General features: G+C 40.3%; 3 protein-coding genes across 3 annotated transcripts; all 3 read left to right on the top strand.

Annotated features, from left to right (window-relative positions):
- The first annotated feature begins 4,582 nt into the window (after positions 1-4,582).
- On the top strand, positions 4,583-4,987 carry LOC141664846 (uncharacterized). Its single transcript, XM_074470802.1, has one exon. It carries the CDS (start codon positions 4,583-4,585, stop codon positions 4,985-4,987), a length of 405 nt encoding a protein of 134 aa, XP_074326903.1.
- A 5,248-nt stretch (positions 4,988-10,235) lies between these two features.
- LOC141664123 (transcription factor MYC2-like) lies at positions 10,236-12,595 on the top strand. Its single transcript, XM_074470021.1, has one exon. The coding sequence runs from the start codon at positions 10,387-10,389 to the stop codon at positions 12,295-12,297; it is 1,911 nt and encodes a 636-aa protein (XP_074326122.1). The 5' UTR covers positions 10,236-10,386; the 3' UTR covers positions 12,298-12,595.
- A 5,249-nt stretch (positions 12,596-17,844) lies between these two features.
- On the top strand, positions 17,845-19,191 carry LOC141664845 (uncharacterized). Its single transcript, XM_074470801.1, has 2 exons — positions 17,845-18,162; positions 18,262-19,191. The coding sequence occupies exons 1-2, from the start codon at positions 17,845-17,847 to the stop codon at positions 19,189-19,191; spliced, it is 1,248 nt and encodes a 415-aa protein (XP_074326902.1).
- Positions 19,192-25,132: the final 5,941 nt, after the last annotated feature.

Here is a 25,132-nt window from a genome sequence, read left to right as displayed (position 1 = left end):
GCCTACGAGAAAGACTATTATTCTAAATAATTATTATTTTGTTCCCTCGATTGTAAGGAATATTATTTCTATTCCATATTAGACTTGGCTGGATTTTCATTTGTTATTCAGAATAATAAATGTTCAATTCTTAGAGATAACGTTCTTTATGGAAGTGGTATTTTAAACAATGGTCTGTATGTATGTGACGTTGAGCATAATCTACTACAAATTGAACATACTAATAAAAGAAAAAGGGATGATGAAAATCTCACTTTCTTGTGGCACTACGGACTTGGTCATATTAGTGAAAATAGACTGCGGACATTGTATAAGGAAGGGTTACTTGACCCCTTTGATTTTGAATCATATCCTACATGCGAGTCTTGTCTATTGGGTAAAATGACCAAATCTCCATTTAGTGGACATGGAGAGAGGGCTGCAGATATACTGGGATTGGTACACATAGATGTATGTGGACAAATGTCTACGCAAGCCATATGTGGATTTTCATACTTCATTACTTTCATAGATGATCGATCTAGATTCAGATATGTGTATTTGATGAAACACAAGTCTGAAGCCTTTGAAAAGTTCAAAGAATATAAGTATGAAGTGGAGAAACAAACCAAATATAGTATTATAACTCTTCGATCAGATCGAGGTGGTGAATACTTGAATGGAGAGTTTCTAGCTTATCTCAAAGAAAATGGTATAGTCTCCCAGTGGACTCCTCCATATACTCCACAGTTGAATGGGGTATCTGAAAGGAGAAATCGAACTTTGTTAGACATGGTTCGGTCCATGATGAGCTATGCGAATCTTCCAGTATTCCTGTGGGGTTATGCATTGGAAACCTCAGCATATTTACTGAATAAGGTGCCTTCCAAATCTGTTCCTCAAACTCCATATAAGATATGGAAAGAAAGGAAACCGAGTCTTAAACACGTTAAGATTTGGGGATGTCCGGCTTATGTCAGGAAAGTTGACCCAGATAAGCTGGAATCTCGATCTGTAAAATGTAATTTTGTGTGATATCCTAAAGAGACTTTAGGGTAATACTTTTACACCGATCATCGGGTGTTTGTCTCCAGACATGCTATCTTCTTGGAAAAGCAGTTTATCCTTAAAGGAAACAGTGGGAGCAAAATTGAACTTGATGAAGTTCAAGAAGCACAAACTACTACGGATCAAGTGGAAACACCTGTTCAGAATGAACAACTTTCTGTGGAACAGCCCATTCGTAGGTCAGGAAGAGTGTCTCGCCAACCTAAGAGGTATTATGGCCTTGTCATTGAGAATGACAATGAGTTGTCAATCATTGATGATGACGACCCTATGACCTATAATGAGGCTATGAGTACTGTTGACTCAGAGAAATGGCATAGTGCCATGAAATCCGAAATGGAATCTATGTATACCAACCAAGTATGGACTCTGGTTGAGGCGCCTGAAGGTGTTAAGCCTATTGGGTGCAAGTGGGTATACAAAAGAAAGATTAGAGCAGATGGGCAGGTGGGCAGGTGGAGACCTATAAGGCCAGGCTCGTGGCAAAAGGATTCAGACAAAGGCAAGGGATTGACTTTGATGAAACTTTTTTGCCTGTAGCCCTATTAAAATCAATTCGGATTTTGCTTGCGATTGCTGCTTACTACGACTATGAGATCTGGCAAATGGACGTGAAAACGGCCTTCCTCAATGGGAAACTTGAAGAGGAAGTGTATATGACACAGCCAGAGGGTTTTCTTTCCAAGGGAAATGAACACCTAGTGTGTAAGATGCTGTGAACCATATATGGTTTAAAGCAAGCTTCTCGTAGATGGAACATCCATTTTGATGAGACAATCAAAGAGTTTGGTTTTATCAAAAACATAGATGAACCATGTGTCTACAAAAGGGTTAGTGGGAGCGCGGTAACATTTCTTGTATTGTATTGAAAGAGGAGACGTCAAGAGAGTTGACACACATAACAATGTAGCAGACCCACTCACAAAGCCACTTTCTCAAAGTCACTTTGATCGTCATAAAGACAAGATGGGTATTAGATACCAGAGTGATTGGCTTTAGTACATGTGGGAGATTGAAAGAGATGTGTCCTAAGTCCAATCATGTATGATGATTTAGGAATAACTTTTATGTAATCTGTTTTGATTTCATTGATATTAATAAAAGACTTGTTTTGGTTTTATTGCGGGTTTTATCTATTTAAGTGTTTAAATAAGATATACCATAGTTTAGAGTAAAGCTTTTTATGGATTATGATGAGATCATAATAATGAGATCTAAAAGATGATAACTCTAAACTTAAATATTTCCTGGTCGTAGGATTACTAACTGGTAATTAGTAATCCGCAAAGATCGGTACATACTATGCTTGCTTCATTATGAAGGATGTCTGTTCTCATAGACATTTGTGTGGTGACACTATAGCTAGTATGTAGGTGCTTATTATAGAATAAGTTCACTGAACATGACTCACACAGCTGAACAACTGATAGAGTTCACTCACGTGTCAGCAGTTGTTCACATAGTGATAGTTGTACAAGTATCCTTAGACTTGAGGTCATCATAGTCATCTTGTGTACACTGAACTATGTTTTGTTTTATTTCTTAGTCTCCAGGGACAATTATAAGGGCTCTACTGGGTATAGGAATTTGTACACGAAGATAATGTATGATCAATAAAGGATCTACCCCTTCCAGTGAAGGAAGATATTGTTCAATACTGATCCACTTATGCTAGTTCAGGAATCTCTGGCCAGAGTGAATGAAATTAGAAAGGAGTTTCTAATTTACATTAAATAGAACTAAGCATGGTGAATGGGAAAGCAAATGATTAAATAAGATAGGCTTGACACAAGTTCCATGCCTTGTATTTAATCGTGACATTGCAGGATAGAAAGAATTGATTATACGGTAACTACTCACTGAATAGGTTCTTGGTATTCTAAGCAGTGAATTCGTATTATCCGGATAGTCGCGATATGCTGAGAAGTATCCCTCACGATGTAGAATAAATATGATTAATTTATTAATTAATCATATTTAATGAATTAGAGAATTTATATAAATAATGATAAAATAGTTTTATTATTATTTATTTCTACTACCGGCTTAATATTGAACCTACAGGGTCACACCATAAAAGAGAATGATTTAATGGTGGAGGAATTAATTAATAATGGCTGGTAATTATTTATTTGTGAAATAAATAATAATTAGCAGATTTAATAATTGATTAAATGAGATTTAATTAATTCTTAATATTATTAATTAAGAATTTAATTTTGTAAATTAAATCAAGTGAGAGAATTATTTTTCTAAAGTGTTTAGAAAAGGGATTAATGATTAAAAGGTGTTTTAATTATTAGTTAATTGGTTAATAAGAATAATCAATTAAAGGGTTAATAATAATAATATTTTATGGAAAATTTTCAGCTAGAAATTTTGCCTATAAATATACTATTATAAACCCTATTTGCCTCAACCCAAAATAATTAACCCTAATTCTAAAGTAGAACAAGAGGGAGGCAACTAATTCTCTCAACCTCTTCCTCCTCCATCACATTGTACAAGAGTGGATACCGGTGGAGTGCTTCACACTTGAGGAGCAGTTGCTAGGGATCTCCGCTCATCGTTCTTGAATCGCTATTAAAGACCTCCATCTTTTCATTAACGTAAAGCTTCTTAAAGTAAACATATTGAACTAGAATTAAATATTATTTTTCGCATGGATCCTGCGGAGGGTTTCGGTTTTTTTTTTAAGATTTAAATTTACGTTTCCGTTGCGTTTATGTGCTAAAAACCCTTCATCTTACCTCCGGACCGAAGGGAGGCCCTAAAGATCAAGTACAGGGCGTCGAGCTACACCATCATCAACGGAAGGATGTATCGTCGATCGGTCAGTCAGCCCCTCCTGAGGTGCCTAAACACTGAAGAACAGCGACAAGCACTTGAGGCAGTGCACGAAGGAATCTGCGGCGAGCATCTAGCTAGCCGGTCCCTCGCCTCTAAAATCCTTCACCAGGGCTTCTTCTGGCCAACTCTGAAGGCCGATGCCAGCGAATATGCCAAGAAGTGCGTACAGTGCCAATTATTCGCCACTGTCCCGAGACAGCCCCCAGAAGTAATGACCTTCGTGCTAAGTACCATTCCATTAGCCGTGTAGGCCGTGGATATAGTGGGCATTCTCCTAACAAGCACGAGGCAAGCAAAGTACTGCATAATTTCCATTGATTACATGACCAAGTGGGTCGAAGCTCGACCTCTGTCGGCCATTATCGAAGAAGCAGCAAAGAAGTTCTTCTTAGAACAAATTATCCTTCGATCCGGAATTCCGAAGATTTGCATCTCTGACAATGGAACTCAGTTTATTGAAAATAAATTTTGTAAGTTCCTGCACCACTTCGGAATTGAACAGAGGTTTAGCTCAGTCGCCCATCCGCAAGGGAATGGCGCAATCGAAGCGGCAAACAAAGTAATCTTTTAAGGAGTAAAGAAGAGGCTGGGCGAAGCTAAAGGAAGATGGGCAGAAGAACTCTCTTGGATCTTATGGGCCTACCGGACGACCCCCAGGACTTCAACGAGGGAAACCCCTTTCAGAATGGCCTATGGAAGCGAAGCCCTGATCCCCACCGAAGTAGGCTCAGAATCATACCGAACTGAGGCCTACAATATAGAAGCCAATAGCTTCAGGCTAAGAGCGAATGTAGACTTATTGGAGGAAGAAAGAGAAGCTGCCCACCAAAGGAACATGAAATACTTGCTACAAGCAGCACAACATTATGACTCCAACGTCAAGAAGAGGTCTTCCGGAGTCGGAGATCTAGTCCTAAGGGAGCTGACTGCATTTATGCCAATCAAACAAGGAAAGCTTCAGCCCAACTGGGAAGGGCCCTATAAGGTGATCGAGGTCGTTCGTCCCGGAACATACAAGCTTGAAACACTATCAGGCGAAGCAATCAAAAACACCTGGCATGTCAGTCGCCTTCGAAAGTTTTATCAGTAAGAAATTTCTCTAAAAGTTAAGTTTGTACTTGAATTTTATATGAGAAATGTAAGCAGTTGAATCATAAATAAAGACGCACTTTCCGTCACATTTCTTTATTAAGTACCAAAGACGCGGCTGCATGAGTATTATCTAGGGGCGATCCCAAAGACGATAAACCCTCCGGTCACCGCCTTTGTCCAATTTATTAATGAAGCATATAGCATAGGGGCAATCTCACGAAAATCAAACATCCTTCGCTGCAACACTATTATTTAATTTGCACACATAGTGAGGATGAATGAAGGACCTTAAGGGGCAATCCTAAGATAAGACCTTATCATTCCTCCTTCCCTTATTCATGTGATATTAAAGAGGTCCGAAGGAAACCCTGTCCAGGGGCAATCCCAGAAAAGGACATGATCCTTCGGCCTTAATCACGCATATAATTAAAAATATATACATAACAAAAATGGCCTGGTCCAGGGGCAATCTCGAAGAAGACCAGCCGAACCTTCTTATTGACTGAATGAACAACGACATGCTGGTCAAGGGGCAATCACAAAACGATTAACATCCCTGTTCCTTCGCCCAACAGCAGCTTCTTAAAGCATTAACAACCCGAAGTCACCTTCGGCCTTTAACCCTTGGGGCCATAAGGGGTAGTAAAGCATTAAAATTGTTAAGGCAAAATGAAGCCGAAGATACAATTCATTTTATAAAATTGTTAAGGCAAATGAAGCCAAAGATATAATTCATTTTATAAAAATTGCTAAGGCGTATGAAAAGCCGAATATGCGATTCATTTTATTAAATTATTATAATTGCTAAGGCGTATGAAAGGCCGAAGATGCGATTCATTTTATTAAATTATTAAAATTGCTAAGGCGTATGAAAGGCTGAAGATGCGATTAATTCTATTAAAATTGCTAAGGCGTATGAAAAGCCAAAGATGCGATTCATTCTATCAAATTTGCTAAGGTGTATGAAAAGCCAAAGGTGCGATTCATTCTATCAAAATTGCTAGGGCGAATGAATGAAGCCAAAGACGTGATTCATTCGCCTGTTAAAATTGTTGAGGCGAAGCCAAAGATGCAATTCAGTTCAAAGTTTTAAATCGTTAAGGCAGATAAATAAAGATGAAGATGCGATTAATTGATAGAAAGTTGAAAAATACATTAACATATAAAAGCCCAAAGGCTAGTTAAATTACAAAAGCTCGAAGGCAGGAGTACCAATTATAAATGAAATTACAACTAAAAAAGATGAATGAAGGAAGCCGTTGCAAGAGTTAGGTATGACCATGGAAACACCAACGGAAAACTTCGCAACAAGATCATCTTCAGTCATGTCAAGCACCTCAGTGCTGGAAACCTAGGCCTGAGGATCTTCGTCCGAGAGCTCTTCGTCTTCGCCGGAGGAGACAGGAGGGGCTTCAACTGCTGGTTGGCCGATAGGATCCTCCAGGCTGTCGTCCAGCAGCTGCTTATAATCTCAATTCAGGTCATGGGCCTTCTCCAAGACATAGTGAATGCCGAACTGGAAGAAGCGCTCCTCCGTCTGGTCCAGCTATTTTTGCTTCTTGCGAAGCTCCTTGCGGGACTTCTTCAGCTGGACGTTCCGGTGGGAGATCCTCCGGTTCGCCTTCTCAAGGGCCTCCTCCAGCTTGGCCTTATCCCCCTTCAGCGCGGTGGCCTGGCCGTCCAGGATCTCGTTCTGGGTTTTCACCCTTTCAAGTTCCTCCTCGGCCGCCGTGGCCCTCCTCTCCAACTCCTTCACCTCGGCCATCTGAGTCTCCATGTCCTGAACTTTGTCCTCCACGGCCGCAGCCCAAGGAGCAGCCTGCAAAAAAGACAAGACAAAAGCAATTAATGAAGGAATAGAAAGGTGCCGAAGGGTAAAAGACGAGCAAAAGAAAAAATAAAATTAAGAACATACCAGGGACAAAAAGGACAGAAGCTCAATGCAAGCCTCGGTCGGAGAAGCCGAAGCAAAGGTCGGCAGATCGGTCGGGAGTTGGAGGCCGTGGCACAAGTCTGAAGCCACCTCCTTCGTAGACTGCCTCGCCGGATAGACAGTGTGATCAGACGTCAGCACGTCCCATCCAGGGAGATAAGAATGAACGATCCCCTCCCGGCTGCGGGTCCTTTTGGAAGGGTTCCCTTCCCTCACCACTGGCACGTCCTCCTCATCTCTGTCGGAAGCAGCTGGAGCCTGACGAAGCGGCGTGACCCTCTCCGCCTCGGGCCTCTCCTCCATTTCCCTGGAAAAATTCGGCGTGGCCCTTCCATCAACAGCCTTCTTCGCCGCCTCTTCCGCGGCCCTCTTCTCGGCCGCCTTGGCCTTCTTCCTTTCAATCAAGGCCTCTCTGGAAGACACTGAGGCAAAAATAAGGCAAAATGTGTCAGATTATAAAGACAGAATGAAGGAGCGTATGAATGAATGAAAGACAACTACTAAAATAATCAGACTACGAAAGATAAAGGAGAAGTTTGTTACCCCCACCCCACAAACTTAGCAACCAGTCTCTATCCCGAAATTCCTCGGGACCCAGCTTGTTCACGCGGACATCTACCAGGGCCGCGTAGTCCTCCTTCTCCCTCTCTGTTAAACTCGGAGCAAGGAGCAGCGAGGGGTTCACGTCTCGCCAGACAGACATTAGGGCCAACCTCCGCCCACTCAAGAAACACCAGTGAGTATGGGTCTGCTTGTTGCTGGAGTTAGTGGCCGTCCAATCCGCCCGGCCAGCCCAACGAGCGATGGTATAAAATCCCGGGCTCTTCGGGTTCTTTCAGAAGTCGTAATGCCACCAGAATAGCCTCGGAGTTGGAGTAACTCCGGCATGGAGGCACCTATTCTGGAAATAGTTAATGTGGATGAACCCATTAAGGTCCATCTGCCCCAGAGCGATCCCCTTATTTGAAGAGATGTTTCACTATCTTCAGTATCGGCACTCGGAAGCCGCACTTGAATGCCGCCTCCGATATCCCGACAACACAATCGCCGTACCCCTCTGGCACTCCAGGAGTATCATAGATCCGTTTATTTTCCTTGGGGGCGTAGATCCAGTAGAAGTTCCGAGGAACGAAGAACTCAGAATACATCTGAATAATCCGTTCCTTCGACAGCTCCAACCGGTTGTTTGCCGCCGGATAATTCGCCACAGAGCCAAAGAGATCCCGACCTGTTCTCTTCGGGCGAATGGAAAACGTTCCCGCCAAGCTGCCCGACCTTGGGTCCCAAGTGTCTAGAGGGCGATTCGCTCGGTCCATGTCCCTGTATTCAGAAATAGAGAGACATTAGTTCATGTACTCGGGACATGACAAAGGAAAAATGATAAATGATAAAAAGCCGAGTACATATCCTAGATCGAGTGAACAGGAAAAGTATCTGGGGTCGGCTACCGAAGGATGTTCTAAAGGGCAAGTCTCCCGAAGGAAGTTCTAGCCCCAAAAAACCCTCCGCCTGTCATCTTTAAACTCCAAACCGCCCATTTGGCCCCGGGGTCGGCTCCCGAAGGACGTTCTTAGGCCAAGAACCCCCGAAGAGAGTTCTTGACCAAAAAACGTCTCGCATGCCATCTTAAACCCATTGAAGGCCCCAGAAACCACCAAAACTCAGAAAACTCCTATTGCCTACCCAGAAGTACCCATAAAACTAAAAGACCCCAAAAAACACAACAATGTACACTTAAAACCCAGAAACATCCCATAAACTTAAAGCCACTTGACCCACATGCAAAGACCATAAAACTCAAAAACTTGCATGCATATGTAAGGAACGCTTGAAAAGCAAAAAAGAACTTATTGATTTGAAGGTGTTCTTGGATTGGGATGGGATAATCTGGAAAGATGGAGTTGCTGTGTATAGAGAAAATGGAAGTGATAAAAAGAAAAGGAAATGCACAAATGGACTTTATATAGGTGCCCAAAATGAATTCAGAAAGGCGACGTTTGGGGGTTTTTAAAATAGACGTCCCAGATTAAAACGGTTGAGATTCAATGGCTGGGATTAATACGTGAAACGATGTGCCAACAGCTGTCACTTTAATGCACCACAAGTTCCCAAAGACGTGCCACGTGTACGAACGAAGATCGAGGCGAAACTGAAGCGGTCGCCCTAGGGATTCTTCGCCCCAATATGGGCCTGAATTGATGTCCTTCAGTCCGCCCGAAGGCCCATCCGAATGACAGAGACATGTTGGTTGTAGGTCCAATAAGGCCCTTTGAGCGAAGGCCCGACGGACGATTGAGCTATTGGGCCGAAGGCCCACCAGACCCATAATCCGAAGGCCCACAGAGAGTCCCAGGCCAAAGTCCATGCTTCTTCAGGACCGTTGGAAAGGAGAGGAGGCATAACACCCCCTTTTCACTCCCTCCTTAATTATGAGTAACGTAAGCAATCATGGTGAGATTGGGTATAAAATCCCTGGGAAAAGTAAGACAAAACACACACAGAGATTCTCACAAACACTCTGCTTTTCTTGTATTATTTACCTCACCTTTACAACCAGATTCTTACTCTCACGCCGGAGGTGAATCGGGGTACATACCCTCGCGTTCTCTTCTCTTTCAGGGATTGGCCGAAGCCATCTTCAAGGCAGCCGAAACCTGTTTAAACACCCGAAGGAATCTGGACGTAACAGAAACTTTGTTTGATTTATGTATTATATTGAGTATAATATTTAGCTATATACTGTTTAAACGGAGATGCGGGTAATTTCGAAAATATATAAAAAAAAGTTAATAAAGATGCATATAGTTTTGAAGATATATCAAAAGTATATTTTAATAACCTATTTTAATTAGCGTAGCTATACACAGACAATGGGGGAGGGGTTTAATAACCTAATTTGTGTTTAATAATTTCAAATAAAAAAAATAATTTTGGTTAAATACATTTGATATAATAATTTATGGACAATTTTACAAATAATAAAATACCATATATTAAAAATAACTTGGCAAAAAATAGAAATAGATCATGTCCCCCTCTCTAATTTGTTTATAATAATATTTCCACATAAGTAATCACAAATATAGAGTGATCATCATTATTCTATCCACCATCACAACATTCAAATCTATAATCATTATTGCTACTATAAAATTGACACAAATAAAAATATAACAAAAAATAATTTTCTTTCATGCAAGTACCCAATACTAGAAAAAAGAAACAGCAACTAACTCGAATAGAAATCTTACACAACACAGACTCAACATGTCCATCCATACATAGTTACGTATATACACAGTTACACACTGATATTTTTTGAGAGCCGCCTCTCTCTCTCTCTCTCTCTCTCTCTCTCTCACTCACATATTTCTCCTCACCTTCACACGCATCTCATACTCACCATCCCCTTCTCTTATTCACCCATTTCCCACGTGACCAATTCATCACCTCACCGGAGCCACATGACGGAGTATCACCGGAATCTCTGGTCCTCGGACGACCACACCACTTCTTCAATGATGGACGCTTTCATTTCTTCCACTGACTTCTCCCCCTTCTTTCCACCACCCACTCCACCACCGCCACCCCACCCCACCACCGCAACCACCACCTCATCTTTCAATCAAGAAACTCTCCAGCATCGTCTTCAAACAGTTATTGAAACTGCGAAAGAGAGCTGGACTTATGCTATCTTCTGGCAGCCAGATACTAGTAATTATTCGACAGCTGGGTCTTCGATTTTGGGTTGGGCTGATGGGTATTATAAAGGAGAAGATAAGGAGAAAGAGATGGTGAAAAATAACCCTAGTTCAGCTGATGAACAAGCTCACCGGAAAAAAGTTCTCCGGGAACTGAATTCTTTGATTTCCGGCAATAGTGGGTCGCCGGATGAAGCGGTGGATGAAGAAGTGACGGATACTGAGTGGTTTTTTCTGGTTTCTATGACCCAGAATTTTGTAAACGGGTCGGGTCTTCCGGGTCAGGCGTTTATGAGTAATTCGATGGTTTGGGTTAGTGGAGCTGAGAGGTTGTTGGGGTGTGAGTGTGAGAGAGCTAGACAAGCTCAGGTGTTTGGATTGAAGACTTTGGTGTGTATTCCGTCCGAAAACGGTGTCGTTGAATTGGGTTCTACTGAGGTGATTTATCAGAGCTTGGATCTGATGAATAAAGTTAGGGTTTTGTTTGATTTTAATAATGGGGCTCAATCGGGTTTTTTGGCGGTGGGGAATGATCCGGAGGTTAATGAGTCCGACCCGTCTGCGCTTTGGATCCGGGAACCGTCTCCGGTGGTTGTGGCAGCTCCTGTTGTTCAGATTAAGGATACTCCTTTGGTGAGTTTGTCTAATCCTATGCAGATTGTGTTTGAGAATCATAGTTCTAGTGCTTTGACTGAGAATGTTAATGTTAATCCGAGTAGTGTAGTTCATGTTCCGAATCATCAGTTTAGTCGAAATGAGGGGAGGGAGATTGGGGTTATGGGTAAAGAATTGAACTTTTCGGGGTTTGGGTATGATGGGATTAGTGGAAGTAGTGTTAGGAATGGGGGTTTGGATCCGAATGGTTGTAAGCCGGAATCAGGGGAGATATTGAATTTCGGGGAAAGTAAGAGGAGTAATGGGAGTAAGGTTATGCCGTTTGGGGGAATTGTTGAGGATAGCAAGAAGAGATCGAATGAAGATGGTATGTGGTCATTTTCCGGTGTGAAGTCTAGTGGTGTTGGGGATTCGGATCATTCGGATCTGGAAGCTTCGGTTGTGAAAGAGCCGGAGATTGTTCGAGTTGTAGAGCCAGAAAAGAAGCCACGGAAGAGAGGGAGGAAGCCTGCGAATGGGAGAGAAGAGCCATTGAATCATGTTGAAGCGGAGAGGCAGAGGAGGGAGAAGCTTAATCAGAAGTTTTATGCTCTTCGAGTTGTTGTGCCTAATGTATCGAAAATGGACAAGGCTTCACTGCTTGGAGATTCTATCATTTATATTAATGAGCTGAAAGCCAAGGTGCAGGCATCAGATTCCGAGAAAGATGAGCTGAGAAACCAGTTGGAGTCTTTGAAAAAGGAATTAGCTAGTAAAGGATCACGGAGTTCATCTGAGAAAGATTTCAAATTGTCAAATGGTCATGCAGCCAAATTGATCGATTTGGATATAGATGTCAAGATTATAGGCTGGGATGCAATGATCCGAGTCCAGTCCAGTAAAAAGAACCATCCTGCAGCTAAATTAATGGCAGCATTGGAAGATCTGGATCTGGATGTTAGCCACGCAAGTGTATCCGTTGTAAGAGACTTGATGATCCAACAGGCTACAGTGAAGATGGGGAGTCGACTATATACTCAAGAACAGCTCAAGGTAGCATTAACAGCCAGAGTCTCGTAACAAAACAAGCACAAACGACTATTTTTTTGTTGTAGACTATATTGAGGTTCTGGGAAATTTTGAAGCTCCCAATAGTCAAGAATTTGTATAATGTTCCACATAAGTTTGCTCTACCATGAGTTCTTGTGTAGTATAGTTGAGGTCAGCTAGGAGGTGACCTAATCCGGTAAGTCCTACTTGGGAGCCGGGAGGCTAAGATGTACGCAAACGTACTCTTATATTGTAATGTTGTATATATTTATTTACGAAAGAACCGTTAAATTTATAGTAGCATTTTGTTGATGCTCTTTAATGTTCATGGTACTTGTTGGTTGATTCAGTTTGTAATCCTGGGAACATATGGTTGTTTGCTAGTAATAGAAATAGAAACTCTAGATTCTCATGTAACTAAATCTTTGATTTCCTACTTTGTGTGGTCATGGCATGGCTTTGATTTAAAAGGGAAAGCATATGGTTTGCATGTGGTTTAGAAAATGAAAGAAACAACACAACTATAACGTGAACACATTAATCACACCTTAAGCAACATACTTGTTTATTGTGCGAATTATTACTTGCTCACCTGCAACATGATTTGAAAGCCTTGTTTGAATTAAAATAACAGAAGGATACGATTTCCAGCTTCCATTTGATAATGATTCGTTGCTTTCTTTTGTCATTGACATCAACTTGTGAGCTGGTTCATTGTATTAGAATTTTAGTCCTTTGACCTTTCTTCTACTACATACTAACTAAATAAAGTATTACCGCTGCCTAGTTCGAAATTCAGATGTTAGAAGTTTAGAATGTACGCAAGCAAATGTGATTATAATTTTTAAAATAGGACTCCCTCCTTCCCATATTACATTTCTTGTTTTGATTTTTTACACTGTTTATGATAAGCGATTAATTACTAATTTATGTCTAATCTATAAAATCAAATATAGTTATGAGTGATCTTGTTGGATTAGTATTTATGAGTAATTTAATATAATGAAATTTTTATATTTAATATTAACACGAAATTAAAAATATTAACAATCAAAAATGTGTATTAACAAACGTGTACAGCACAAATAGAAATTTTTTTTAGATACATAGTGAGTATTAATTACTTTTACCAACTAATCATATGCTTATCATCATCATCACGATAATTCACAAGTATGGTGCGAAATCATACTCTTTTTGACTCCTTATCATAACAATCTTTCATATTCTTTTGGTGTCCCAGAAATTACTTAAACATGTTTTGTGCTTCTTTCTCTAATTACAGCATAACGTGTTTTGAGAGATATCTTTAGAGATTCTAAATGAGAAGACTAAAAACAATGTTATGAAAATAAAATGAACATGTACTGTTTTTCTTTTTAATAAAGACCATGCAGTTTGACAACATTTGGTTGAATGGGGCTTAATTAAGGTAGTGGGGTTATATCTTGGACTTTGAGTACCAGAATGTTCTCTTATCGCAGTGTTTTTTTTGTTTTCCGGGTGAAGTGACACCAGTAAAAAAAAAAGCTGTAGCCAACACGACAGTTAACAGGAAACATGCTGTTGTACAAGTTAGTTGTAGATTCCGCATCAGTATAATTTACATTTCTACTTGGGGGTAAAATGTAAGAAAGAGTTGCATTTAATTCTAGTCACATTTAGGACAGTAGAGTAGATCCATAAATTCCAATCATATCCACCTCCAATCTCCCTTATGATTAGCTTGTACCAGAACAACTGATCACCATCATCAAGTTAAATAGGTACTTCTATATTTCAAGATACTTTCTTCACATATTTTTAAAAAAGGTTCAGATAAATATATAAGTTTTTTGAGACCGGGGAGTCGGACTCTAGTCTTTTGGATTTTCTAGGAAAGTTCAGACATGGACCATCCTACACCAACCTTTCTTTTTTTCTTTTTGAAATATTAGTATAGCTTCCGCTCTTGTCAATTTGAAATAAACTCTAATTTTATTGCAAGAGATGATGAGAATGAAAGTTATAGTGTCTGTGTTGGAAAGACCTATAATTAGGATAATTGTAAAACATAATATAAAGCCCAATAAGACCCATTTTATAAAATAAAGTTCATTTGATACTTGGTATAAATATAAGACAATAACCTCATTTAAAGAGATTGGCAAATTAAATAAAGAAAACACCTCCTCAAAGTTAGTCTTAGTTATTAATAATATTAAGGCATATCATTTGGCGCTACAAGGAGTTTTACTTTACAGATCCAACCGGAATATGATTGTTGAAGAGATTGATCCAGGAACAGCCGGACCAACTCAGGTAAAGGAGTTGACGGCAGAAATTGTCGCCGACCCCTCGACCCACGGTGGTCATGAACTGCCTAAGCAATCGGCATTAAAGCCGAAATGTTTATTTCCTCCACCCGAGGGTCCTTCTGATGACCAGCCGGTGAACTTGAAAGATACACATCAAAGAGACAAGAAGAGAAAGTCCACATCAGATCAGCGTTTCAGAGTATAGACATCCAAAGGCAAGAGGGTTATCTCAAGCGATATACGACTCCATCTAAAAAAGAAAGAAAGGCTAAAGGCTCAAGACAAAGAGAACCCAGAAGAGCCACTTGATTCAGATGAAGAGTTTGAACTACTAGAACGGGAGACTCGAATGCTTCAGGCCAAACTCGAGCGAAAACGTGAAATTCATCATCTCCGTCGAGAGCTTCAACAAACATCAATACAAAACAAGGAACAAGATGATGAGCTCTACGATGAAGACGACGACGCCGAATACGAGTATGAACCATCAGCAGAGTCGACATATTCACAACCGCACGAGCGTCGACAGTGAACAATATCATCCGCCGATGTCTCTCATCGAACCAAATCAACAGAGTCCATCTCCCACGAAGAATTTGCCAAAATACAAGAAGAAATCGCCCAAATGCGTACCATAATGAGAAATCAATCAGGATTCGAGACTGTCTCCGAAAGCCCCCTGTCATTAGTCCTCAAGAAAGCGCGCATCGACAGGACGTTAAAAACTCCTGCCCTCGATCACTTTGATGGATCTTCAGATCTGTTGGCATTTCTCAACACATTCGACGGTCGCATGGCTTTCTTCGGCCACTCTGAAATCGCCCGTTGTCAGTTTTTCTCTACATGCCTTCAAGGCACAACACTCCGATGGTACAACAATTTTCCCCCTCGATCAATCGACTCATGGACAACCTTAAAGAGCAAATTCCAAGCTCGATTCTCCAGTAACTATAAAGGCATCAAGGTCACAACATCTTTAATGACAATGCACCAGCGCTCGGGTGAAAGCCTCCGCAGCTTTTTAACCCGATTCAGGGAAGAGATCGCCGAGATTCTTGAATTAATAAAACAAATGGCCGTCAATTTCTTAACGGCAGGTATCGATAAATCATCACATGGGCTGCTCTTAGAAGAAATTTTTGAAAAAAGGCCAAAAACCCTTCAAGCAGCGTTCCGGATTATTGAACATCGTATGATGCTACAAGAAGCAGTGAGTTGCATTCAGTCGCCCCGACGCTCTTCAAGGTATGAGCGTCGTCACAGCTATAGCCCGCGATCTCCCATGCGAGAGAGGCGCCACGAGCGTCGTCGATCCCCGTCATCGCGTACGGAAGATCGCCCTCCGAGGGATAGGAGAGAAAGGGACTGACAGCCCTGCACTCGCCCAGAAAAAGAGTTTACTAAACTTAACACAGAGAAGACAATAATTTTAGCAGTCCTAAAAACGGAACCATACTACCGGCCACCAAGGCCCATGAAGGCTGGTAGACCTCCCAGTTCCGGATATTGCAACTATCATGAAGATACTAGCCACACAACAGAACAGTGCTTTCAACTCAGTAACCTCATAGAGGAAAAGATCCGACAGGGGAAACTTGTCCACTATGTGCAACAAGATGATGCGCTAAGACGTCACCATCGTGAGGAAGATGACCGAGTCATCGACGTTATCTTTGGCGGTATAGCCGCTGGGGCCCCCTCTCATAACTCTCGCAAGCTCTACGCGCGAGAAGTTTTTAATGTCAATCCCACAACAGCCAAACGCCCTCGAGCGAATCCCTCCCTCGTTATATCTTTCTCCGACGATGATTACCGTCATGATCTCATCGAGGGCCATCAGGATGCTCTTGTCATCACCACGCGTGTGGGAAATAACACAGTTAAAAAGATGCTAGTTGATAATGGTAGCTCCATTGACGTCCTATATCATCATGCTTTTTCCCGAATGGACATCGGAGATCGAAGACTTGAAAACTCTCGAACACCTTTGTATGGGTTCACAGGCAATGAGGTCCATGTGGTAGGAACTATCGACATGCCTTTACTTTTTGGCTCTCCACCGTGTCAAGTTTGGAAGGTGGTTAAGTTTCACGTGATCAGTGCCTCCTCTAGCTTCAACGCCATATTGGGGCGGACAACAATCACTGCACTTCGGGCTATAACATCTATCTCCCACTTGAAAATGAAATTCCCCACAGACTTTGGTGTAGGAGAAAATGATCGGTGATCAGGCAACAGCAAGACAAAGTTACTTAACCACAGTGTCTCCAAAAAAAAAGAAGGATGGGGAATTTGAAGTCAACCAAGTGTTTGATATCGATCCCAGATCCCTCGTTGATCTGCATATCAAGAACTCTTGTTCTACTGTCGAGGAGACTGAAGAAATTGAAGTATTTGAAGGAAACCCAGAGAAAACCACAAGGATCGGCAAAAAGCTCCCTGAGTCATTAAAAGAAGTATATCACATGCCTTATTCGCGAGTTCGCTGATATATTCGCCTGGGATCCCAAAGACATGCCAAGGATCCCCGAGATAATTGTACGTCACTCTCTTCACATCAACAAAAACATCACGCCGATACGACATAACGTCGAATATTCTTGGACGAAAAGAATGCAGCAATTGATCAAGAAATCGACCGACTCCTCGAGGCTAAATTCATCGAGCCCGTCCAATTTTCTAAGTGGATCTCCAATGTCATTCTAGTTAAGAAAAGCAATGGAAAGTGGCGAATGTGCGTCGACTACTCGGATGTTAATAGAGCTTGCCCCAAGGATTTTTACCCACTCTCAAACATCGATCAGCTAATCGATGCCACAGTAGGAAATGAGCTCATTTCCTTTATGGATGCGTTTTTGGGATACAACCAGATGAAAATGAATTCTCATGATTGGGAATAAACGGCATTCATTACTCATAGGGGAGTCTTCGGATATCGGGTTATGCCCTTCGGTCTGAATAACGTCGGTGCGACTTTTCAACAGATGATAGATACGATCTTTGGATAACAAATTGGGAAAAATATGCTAATCTACGTGGACGACATGATAACTAAGTCCAAGTTCTCCAGTAATCACTCTCTCGATCTCCGTGAGACCTTCGAGAATGCTCGAAGCCACAACTTACGACTCAATCCCAGTAAATGCTCTTTCGGACTTACCTCCGGAAAATTTCTGGGATTCTTAGTTACACTGAGAGGGATCGAGGCTGACCCCGCACAGACAAAGGCAATTCTAGAAATGGAGGAACCAAAATACATCAAAGATCTTCAAAAACTAACATGGTGTATTGCAGTCCTTCGGAGATTTATTCCCCAGTCATCCAAAAGGTGCCTCCCATTCTTTGCCTCAAAAAGGCCTCAAGATCAACAGCCTTCGAATGGAACGATGAGTGCAAATCCAGTTTCGCAGAGCTTAAGGCATTTTTGACAAATCCCCATATCCTCACTCGTCCTATCCTTGGCGAGGTTTCGCGTGTATACCTCTCAGCCTCCGACGACACGGTGGCAGCTATCCTCGTCCGGTTCAACGAAGGAAACAAAGTTCCATTGTACTGTATTAGTCACTCGTTGCGAGATGCTGAAACTCGATACCCACAGGTTGAAAAACTCGTATACGCCCTGATCATCACCAGCAGGAAGCTTCGACATTACTTCCAAGTAAGGGAAATCCACTTACTGACAAATCAACCTCTCTAGAGAATATTGCATAAGCCTGACATGATGGAAAGACTCGCGGCATGGACCATTGAGTTAAGCCAGTTTTATATCGAGTACAAGCCCCGAACCGCCATAAAGGCTCAAGTTCTTTCAGATTTTGTGGTAGGGTGCCAATTCAGGGCCAGACATTCAAATCCTGATGAGGATAAATTACGATCATGGTTACTATTTGTCGATGGAACTTCAACCACCAGTTCAGGAGGAGCAAGAATAATTATAATCAGTCTAGAAGGATTCAAGATCCAACAAGCCCTCAAGTTCGAATTCCAAGCGACAAACAATGTAGCCGAATATGAGGCATTAATTGCAGGGTTGAAACTAGCAACAAGTCTCGAGATCGAAATTATCGATATTTTTGGCGACTCTCAGCTGGTGGCCAAACAGATAAGTGGAGAATTTAAAACTCACAATGAAAACATGGCCAAGTACCTTTCAATCACACAAGAACTGTTCAAAAAATTCTCTTCATGGAAACTCTCTAATGTCGATAGGGCGGAGAATCAGTGGACAGATTCCCTCGCCAAGTTAGCCTCATCTAATTTACAAATCAATCTAGACCCTGTATATGTTGACATCCTAACAGCCCCGGCCTTCGATATACCGGCAGTCAACCACATTCAGAACAATCCTGACTGGCAAAAACCCTTGCTCGAATATATCCTCGAAAATAAACTCCCAACAGAGAAAAATGAAGCCCGTTCGGTCATGTTCAAAGCACGAAACTACTACACGATAGGCTTAGTATTGTACCGACGCTCCTTAACTGAACCCCTACTCCGATGTCTAAGCCCCGAGGAAGCCGATCAGGAGATTCTCGAAGTTCATACAGGAATATATGGAGAACATCTCGGAGGAAAGAACTTAGCTCTTAAAATCATTAGACAGGGACTGTACTGGCCCACACTATAACGACTCGTATATTTTTATATTGTTTAAATGTGTAATTATTAAATAATTACATAAACAAAATATGTCTGTGGGTTCTGTCAGCTGGATATTAAATTGTTATTAATTATATGTGATTATTGGTGTTCGAGGATGATTTGTGTAATTAGTTGTGAAGCTGTGTTGTTTTGCTTTTATATTTAAAGTTGATTTTATTCAGGATTTATTTCCATAAATACTTGGGTTATTCCTAAAATCATTTTTATGGCTTCATAATTTTATTAATTATTTTTAGGAGTTTTTAAAATTGAGAAATCAATATTTCATCAATTATTTAGCCATATATGACTTTCTGATTGTAATTATTTGTTAAATCCGTATTTAATTCCAAAATTCTTCAAAAATTATGAAACTCGTATTAATTTAAGTTTGGAATATTCCGAGAATTTTAAAATTATTTTGGAAATTTTTGGGATTAATTTTACCCGCGTGTTATTTCGTTTATTCATTGAGTGTGGGTATAAGTCGCGTTTCAAAATTTATCTAAAAATTAAGAAATTCATGTTTTATTAATTCCGGGATATTTGTAAAATTTTAAGACTAGTTTAGTAAATTTTCGGATCTTTATCGCCCGCAAATTTTTCGTCCAAAAATCAAATTCGGAGTAAATCGGGCCCCAGAACTTTCGTGATTATCTTATTATAAATAAAACCACACACACCCCACCCACCCCTGTTCTACCCTCCCATCGACCCTGTTCTTTGTCTCTCTCAATCAAATCTCTCTCGCCTCTCTCCTGACCTCACAATCTCTCTGTTTCTCCCTCTTCCTCTCGTTATTCTCTCTCTTCGTCTCTTTCTCCCTCTTTGCTCTATTCCGATCGCCGCCTGTTTCCGGCCATCGTTCCGGTTGGTTTTTCCGGCACCTATCTATGTTTCAATTCATTCACTTGACATATACATATATAAATACATGAGTTGTAATTATATGTGTGTGTATTGGTTGGGTCTGTGGTTTTGTTGCCTGTGGCCGCCTTGTTCTCGGTTGTGTTGCCGTTTTCCGATTAACGTGTATGTTACACGCGCATCTCACCGGTTATATTTTAATTATTTAATTTATTTTTCTGCAGGGTATTAATGATTGCAGTTTGTGATTAGTCATATTTTGCGAGAAGTTAATTTTATTAATCGGCGAAGTTCGCGTTGGAAACTCGGGAAATTACTCGGGTACCTGCGGAATTTTGTCGCCGTCCGCGATGAAGTTTTACGAGCGGATGGTGGACGGTGATAATGTTGTTCTGAGTCCTACGATTTAAAATACAAAATACGATTAAAATTATAAAACCCGAGTTAAGACATAAAAATGCGGATAATAACGATTAATGTTAAGACATAAAAATGCGGATAATAACGATTAATAAGTGTATTTGATTGGTGTATGTGAATTGCGAATTGACATTGTTGGTTGAATCGGTGGATGGGACTTGGACAATTGGATTTTTAGTGCTTGTGTTGTGATTGATTTGACGTCGAGACGTTCGACGGGTTAGCCGATAATCAAAGGAGGTGCTGCCCGATTTTCGCAAAATTAAATTACGGAAATACGAGGCCGTACCCAATGACTATCGGAACGTCGATCAGTTATGTGTAACAACTTTGTACGAAACCTGATTATGTGTTGTGATGTAGTACTTTGCTAAAACTGATAACCCTAATTTCGTAAAAGGATAGAGATACATATTTTCTGGAAACGAACACCGAACCTATTTTCGAGAACGTGAACCCTAATTGATACGTGTATTATTATACGAAGTATTATGAGTCGGGTTTTGTTAACGTTCGGGTAGATTGTTAGCGAGGATATGTCAAGTATAATCAAAGGTCTAAATTAGGGTATTTCAACTTTGTAGGTTCTAGTCAGAAGGCACAAGAGTTGGCATTGGTCTAAAGATAGCCTAGTAGACAGTCGACGAGCTCAGTAAAGTTCCAATCGAAGTAGGGATGGCAATCGGGTGGGATCAGATCGGGTATTGCAGAATCCATATCCAAACCCAAAAATTTTATCCATAACCGAACCCGAAAAATACCCGAAAATGAATACCCGAACCCGATCCATCGGATTCGGGTATACCCGAAACCCGAAGTTTTTTGAATTGGATATTCATACCCGAACCCGAAACCCGAACCCGAATCCGAAATCTAAAAATTTATATAATTATTGATATTGCAAGTGCTTGAGATCGAACACGCGACTTGTAGAGAAAGAGTTTTAACGTGTCATCTTCAACTACTACACCACATCATTAATAATGTTATTATATGTATAGCTAATATTTAAAAAATCAACTCAATTGATACCCAATTTTTTAGATTTATTACTAAAAAATATTTTGTTAACCTTATAAACCTTATCACCCGTTTAAGTGATTGAATAATTATATTTAATTAAACTTTATAATTAGTTAATTTTTAACATAAATATAAAAATATATGTTCTAAAAATTATATAATAATATGTATAATGTATATTATTAATATATATACATATATATTATAATTTTATAATGTGTAATATATAAAATTCTAATATTATATATATATATATTAATATATATATATATATATAATAATTCGGGGTTGTTTTGGATTTCGGGTTCGGATAGAGTTTCCAATTTCGGATCGGGTTTCGGATCGGTATACCTAATATCCAAATCCAAATCTAAAAATTTTCGGGTTTAAAAATTAAATTCATATCCAAATCCAAATCCAAAAAATCGGGTTCGGTAAATCCAAAATTTCGCGTTTCGGATCGGGTATCCATCGGATCGGATTATTTTGCCATCCCTAAATCAAAGGACCTGAGTGTTGAAGACGAATCCAGGGTGATCTAGTGGTTAGGTGATAAAGCCTGAGCGTTCGTGTCAGATCAAGGTCCATCGGTAATGTTTGTAAAGCTCTGCAAGGCAAGTACCCCTGAACAAATCTTTTACGGTTCAGTATATATGAATAATTGTGGATTTAAATTAAATACTGGAACAGAACGATTTAAGTTACATATCCCCTGGGTTTCAAATTATTTTGTTAACTTGGGTTTTGGAGAAAAAGTAACTTCTGAAAATGCCTATCTCTAAATTTTGAATAAAATGAAAATGTTTTGGAAAGTATGATGTGATACAATGGTTTTGAAAAGAGATAGGTAAGTGATTTGGAAAACTGGATAAAAATTGATCAGATAATTGGATGAGTGTGCGCAAGGGGCCCGTAACGGCTTGGAAGATAGCGTAAGAGGTGAAATGGTTGTGCACCCTATTATAACCACCAGCCCAGCGTGACAGGGACCTAGCTAGTCTCTGAGTTCCGGAACAAGTTTTCATAGATAGTCAGGCTAGAGTTATCCTATGGAGATAGCCTGATCAGCTGTCTCACCAGGGATCATCCAATACTTTTATATCTGAGCAGATGATTTTGAGGTTCCCGGAAAGGAACAAGTTTTATAGGTCATGTGATGGGACAAGTTTTATGGTTCCCGTAACGGAACAAATGATTTTGAGTCCCCGTAATGGGACAAATGGTTTTATGGGTCCTGCGATGGGACGGAAGATTTGAAAATGAAAGAAGCATGCTAAAATTTAAATTGATATTTATGCACAACACACAACTAATGATTTGGTTTTACAGAGCATGCTAGTTTTTATATCCAGTTCATACATGTTTTACTTGTTTTCTAGCAAGTTATGAATTCTGTTTCTATAATTGTTTATCATAAACTGTTTTTGATTATTATTCATATAGTGGTACTGCTAAGCAGTTGGTTGCTCACCCTTGCAAAATGTTTTATATATGTATTGCAGATGCCTAGGGGATCCTTCAGTGGTAGTCGGGGCAGAGTTCCAGTTCCTTCCGTGTCAGGCTCCTCTGAGGTAGTTGTGTTGGACCAAAGTGGGTCTGTTGAGTTGTTGTACAAAGATAGTTTTGTCAAGATTGTCTTTAGTAAGTTGGTTTTGTGAGAATTGTAACCTAAGTCATACTTAAACCTGGAAAAGATCTTGGAAAAAGGGGTTGTGTTTATATAATAATGTTGAGTTGGATTATATTATGTTGTTATTGTTGTTAATGATGACGTCAACTCCTGACCCCGGGGTTGAGGCCGTCACAGTTGGTATCAGAGCTACAGGTTTGAGTCCCTGATTTAGGTTAGGAATAGAGTCAGAAGAGTGCAAGAAGGTTTATTCTATATAGATATGAGTCAGCAACTCAACCAGAGGAGCGAGTCTGTGAGTTTAGTCAAGGGTTCGAAGGCGTAACCCTGATGTTTGTTGGGGATTGGCGGGAACTGCCCTAGGTTTTAGTAAGTCTCCCTTATATATAGGTATCATTGGCAAGGTCTAGTTGAGGTTTCTAGTTTCTTTTCTCGAGCAAGCGAATCTGACCTTGAAAGTTCAGGTGGAAGGATAATAGTCAGCGGCTTCCATGATAGCCGAGTCTTATAGTGAATCTGGATCAGTACTGATGTTTATACCTTGAACCCTTATATTTCTTTCCTCGAAGGTTCTGTCGGTTGATTGGGGCAAACAATACATATGATGTGACTATTTGTCTGTGTGACAAAGGGTCTGGTGGGACGCCACCGAATTATGTGTTGTAAACTGTATGGTACTAAGATTGGACATCTTACGTACTTGTATGGTTGCTCCCAGTCATATCTGCATTTCCTTCACATTCCTTTTAGAATAAATTATCCTGATCTCGAAATTTTATTTGGTATTTTATGGCAATGAATTTCCTTCGGTAACCACTGTGGTCAGATCGTCCTAGTTATGGAAAGTAAACAAAGAATTGACCGTCAGGAGAAATAAAAGTTCTGTATCCGGTTTCTATTTTGGAATGATGGCAACAGTAAGGATGTGTGATCCATTGGAAAAGGTTGTAGTCTTAGAAAAGTTAATTCAGTGGTTATCGAGTCTATGGCAAATGATAGGGAACCGCCTTTAGAAGAATGGTTGGCTGAAACTTGGACTAGTAGGCCTAGCAGAGGTCCTTAAGTTGACCTAGTTTGCGAGGTTGCTTGTTGGTAATGGTGGCTGAAATAGCCAACCCCGTTTTATTATGTTGGTTAGTGATACATATTGTTATTAACATGTTATGTGTCACAGTATTGTGAACCGTGGAGTGGAGTGGTAAAAGATGGTCAGTATACTTGTTGGTGGTTTGGTTGATGTTGATAGATTGATATGGTTGTTGGTTGATTGTTGGTGTCAGCTCGAGTCCGACTGGTAGTCAGGAAATGCTGCCCAAATTTTTGGAAAATACCCTACTTTTAAAGATACAACGTATACTATGACGCGTTAGTGGTGTTCGGATGATACTCCAATTGGTCAATTAAAAGAGAGAGTTGGTTAATTGTACCAACTAATGGTCAGTTAGATAGAAGTCGATTCCAATTAGAGTAAGTTAGATTCTGATGTGATTTTTAGATCTAAAAACAAAGAATGTTCAATGTTTCAAATGTGGTCATAAGGGTCATTATGCGTTGGAATGTAATCCAGAAAATTCAGGAGTTATTCGTTACCATTGTAGGAAGGTTGGGCATATTGTAAGGACTTGTGGAACAGTTACTTAAGGTATTACATCCCAAGGGCCAATATCCAGCATGGCTAGAGGCAGAACTTCTAGAGTGACCAAAAGATCGAGTGTTTAGAATTCGGACGTAATACAGCTGATCTGAAACCTTTTGAGCTAGAGGAGTTTGACATGATTTTAGTAACGAATTGGTTGTCCTTTTATAAGGCAAAGATTAATTCAGGAGAAGCGAATAGTAAAGTGTATGGAAGCCAGTAGTAGGGTGAGTTGCTAAAGGAAGGAGCAAGATAAGAAGCTCTTCCAATCGTGTAAAGAAAGGAGTTAATAAGCTAAAGAGATAAAGTAGATCCACCTTGTGTAAAGATACGAGGAAGAAAATACTTAAG

Source organism: Apium graveolens, chromosome 6 (genome assembly GCF_009905375.1).
Source record: "Apium graveolens cultivar Ventura chromosome 6, ASM990537v1, whole genome shotgun sequence".
Taxonomy (NCBI): Eukaryota; Viridiplantae; Streptophyta; class Magnoliopsida; order Apiales; family Apiaceae; genus Apium; species Apium graveolens.
Note: the sequence above shows the minus strand (reverse complement) of the source record. Positions and strands in the feature narration are given on the sequence as shown.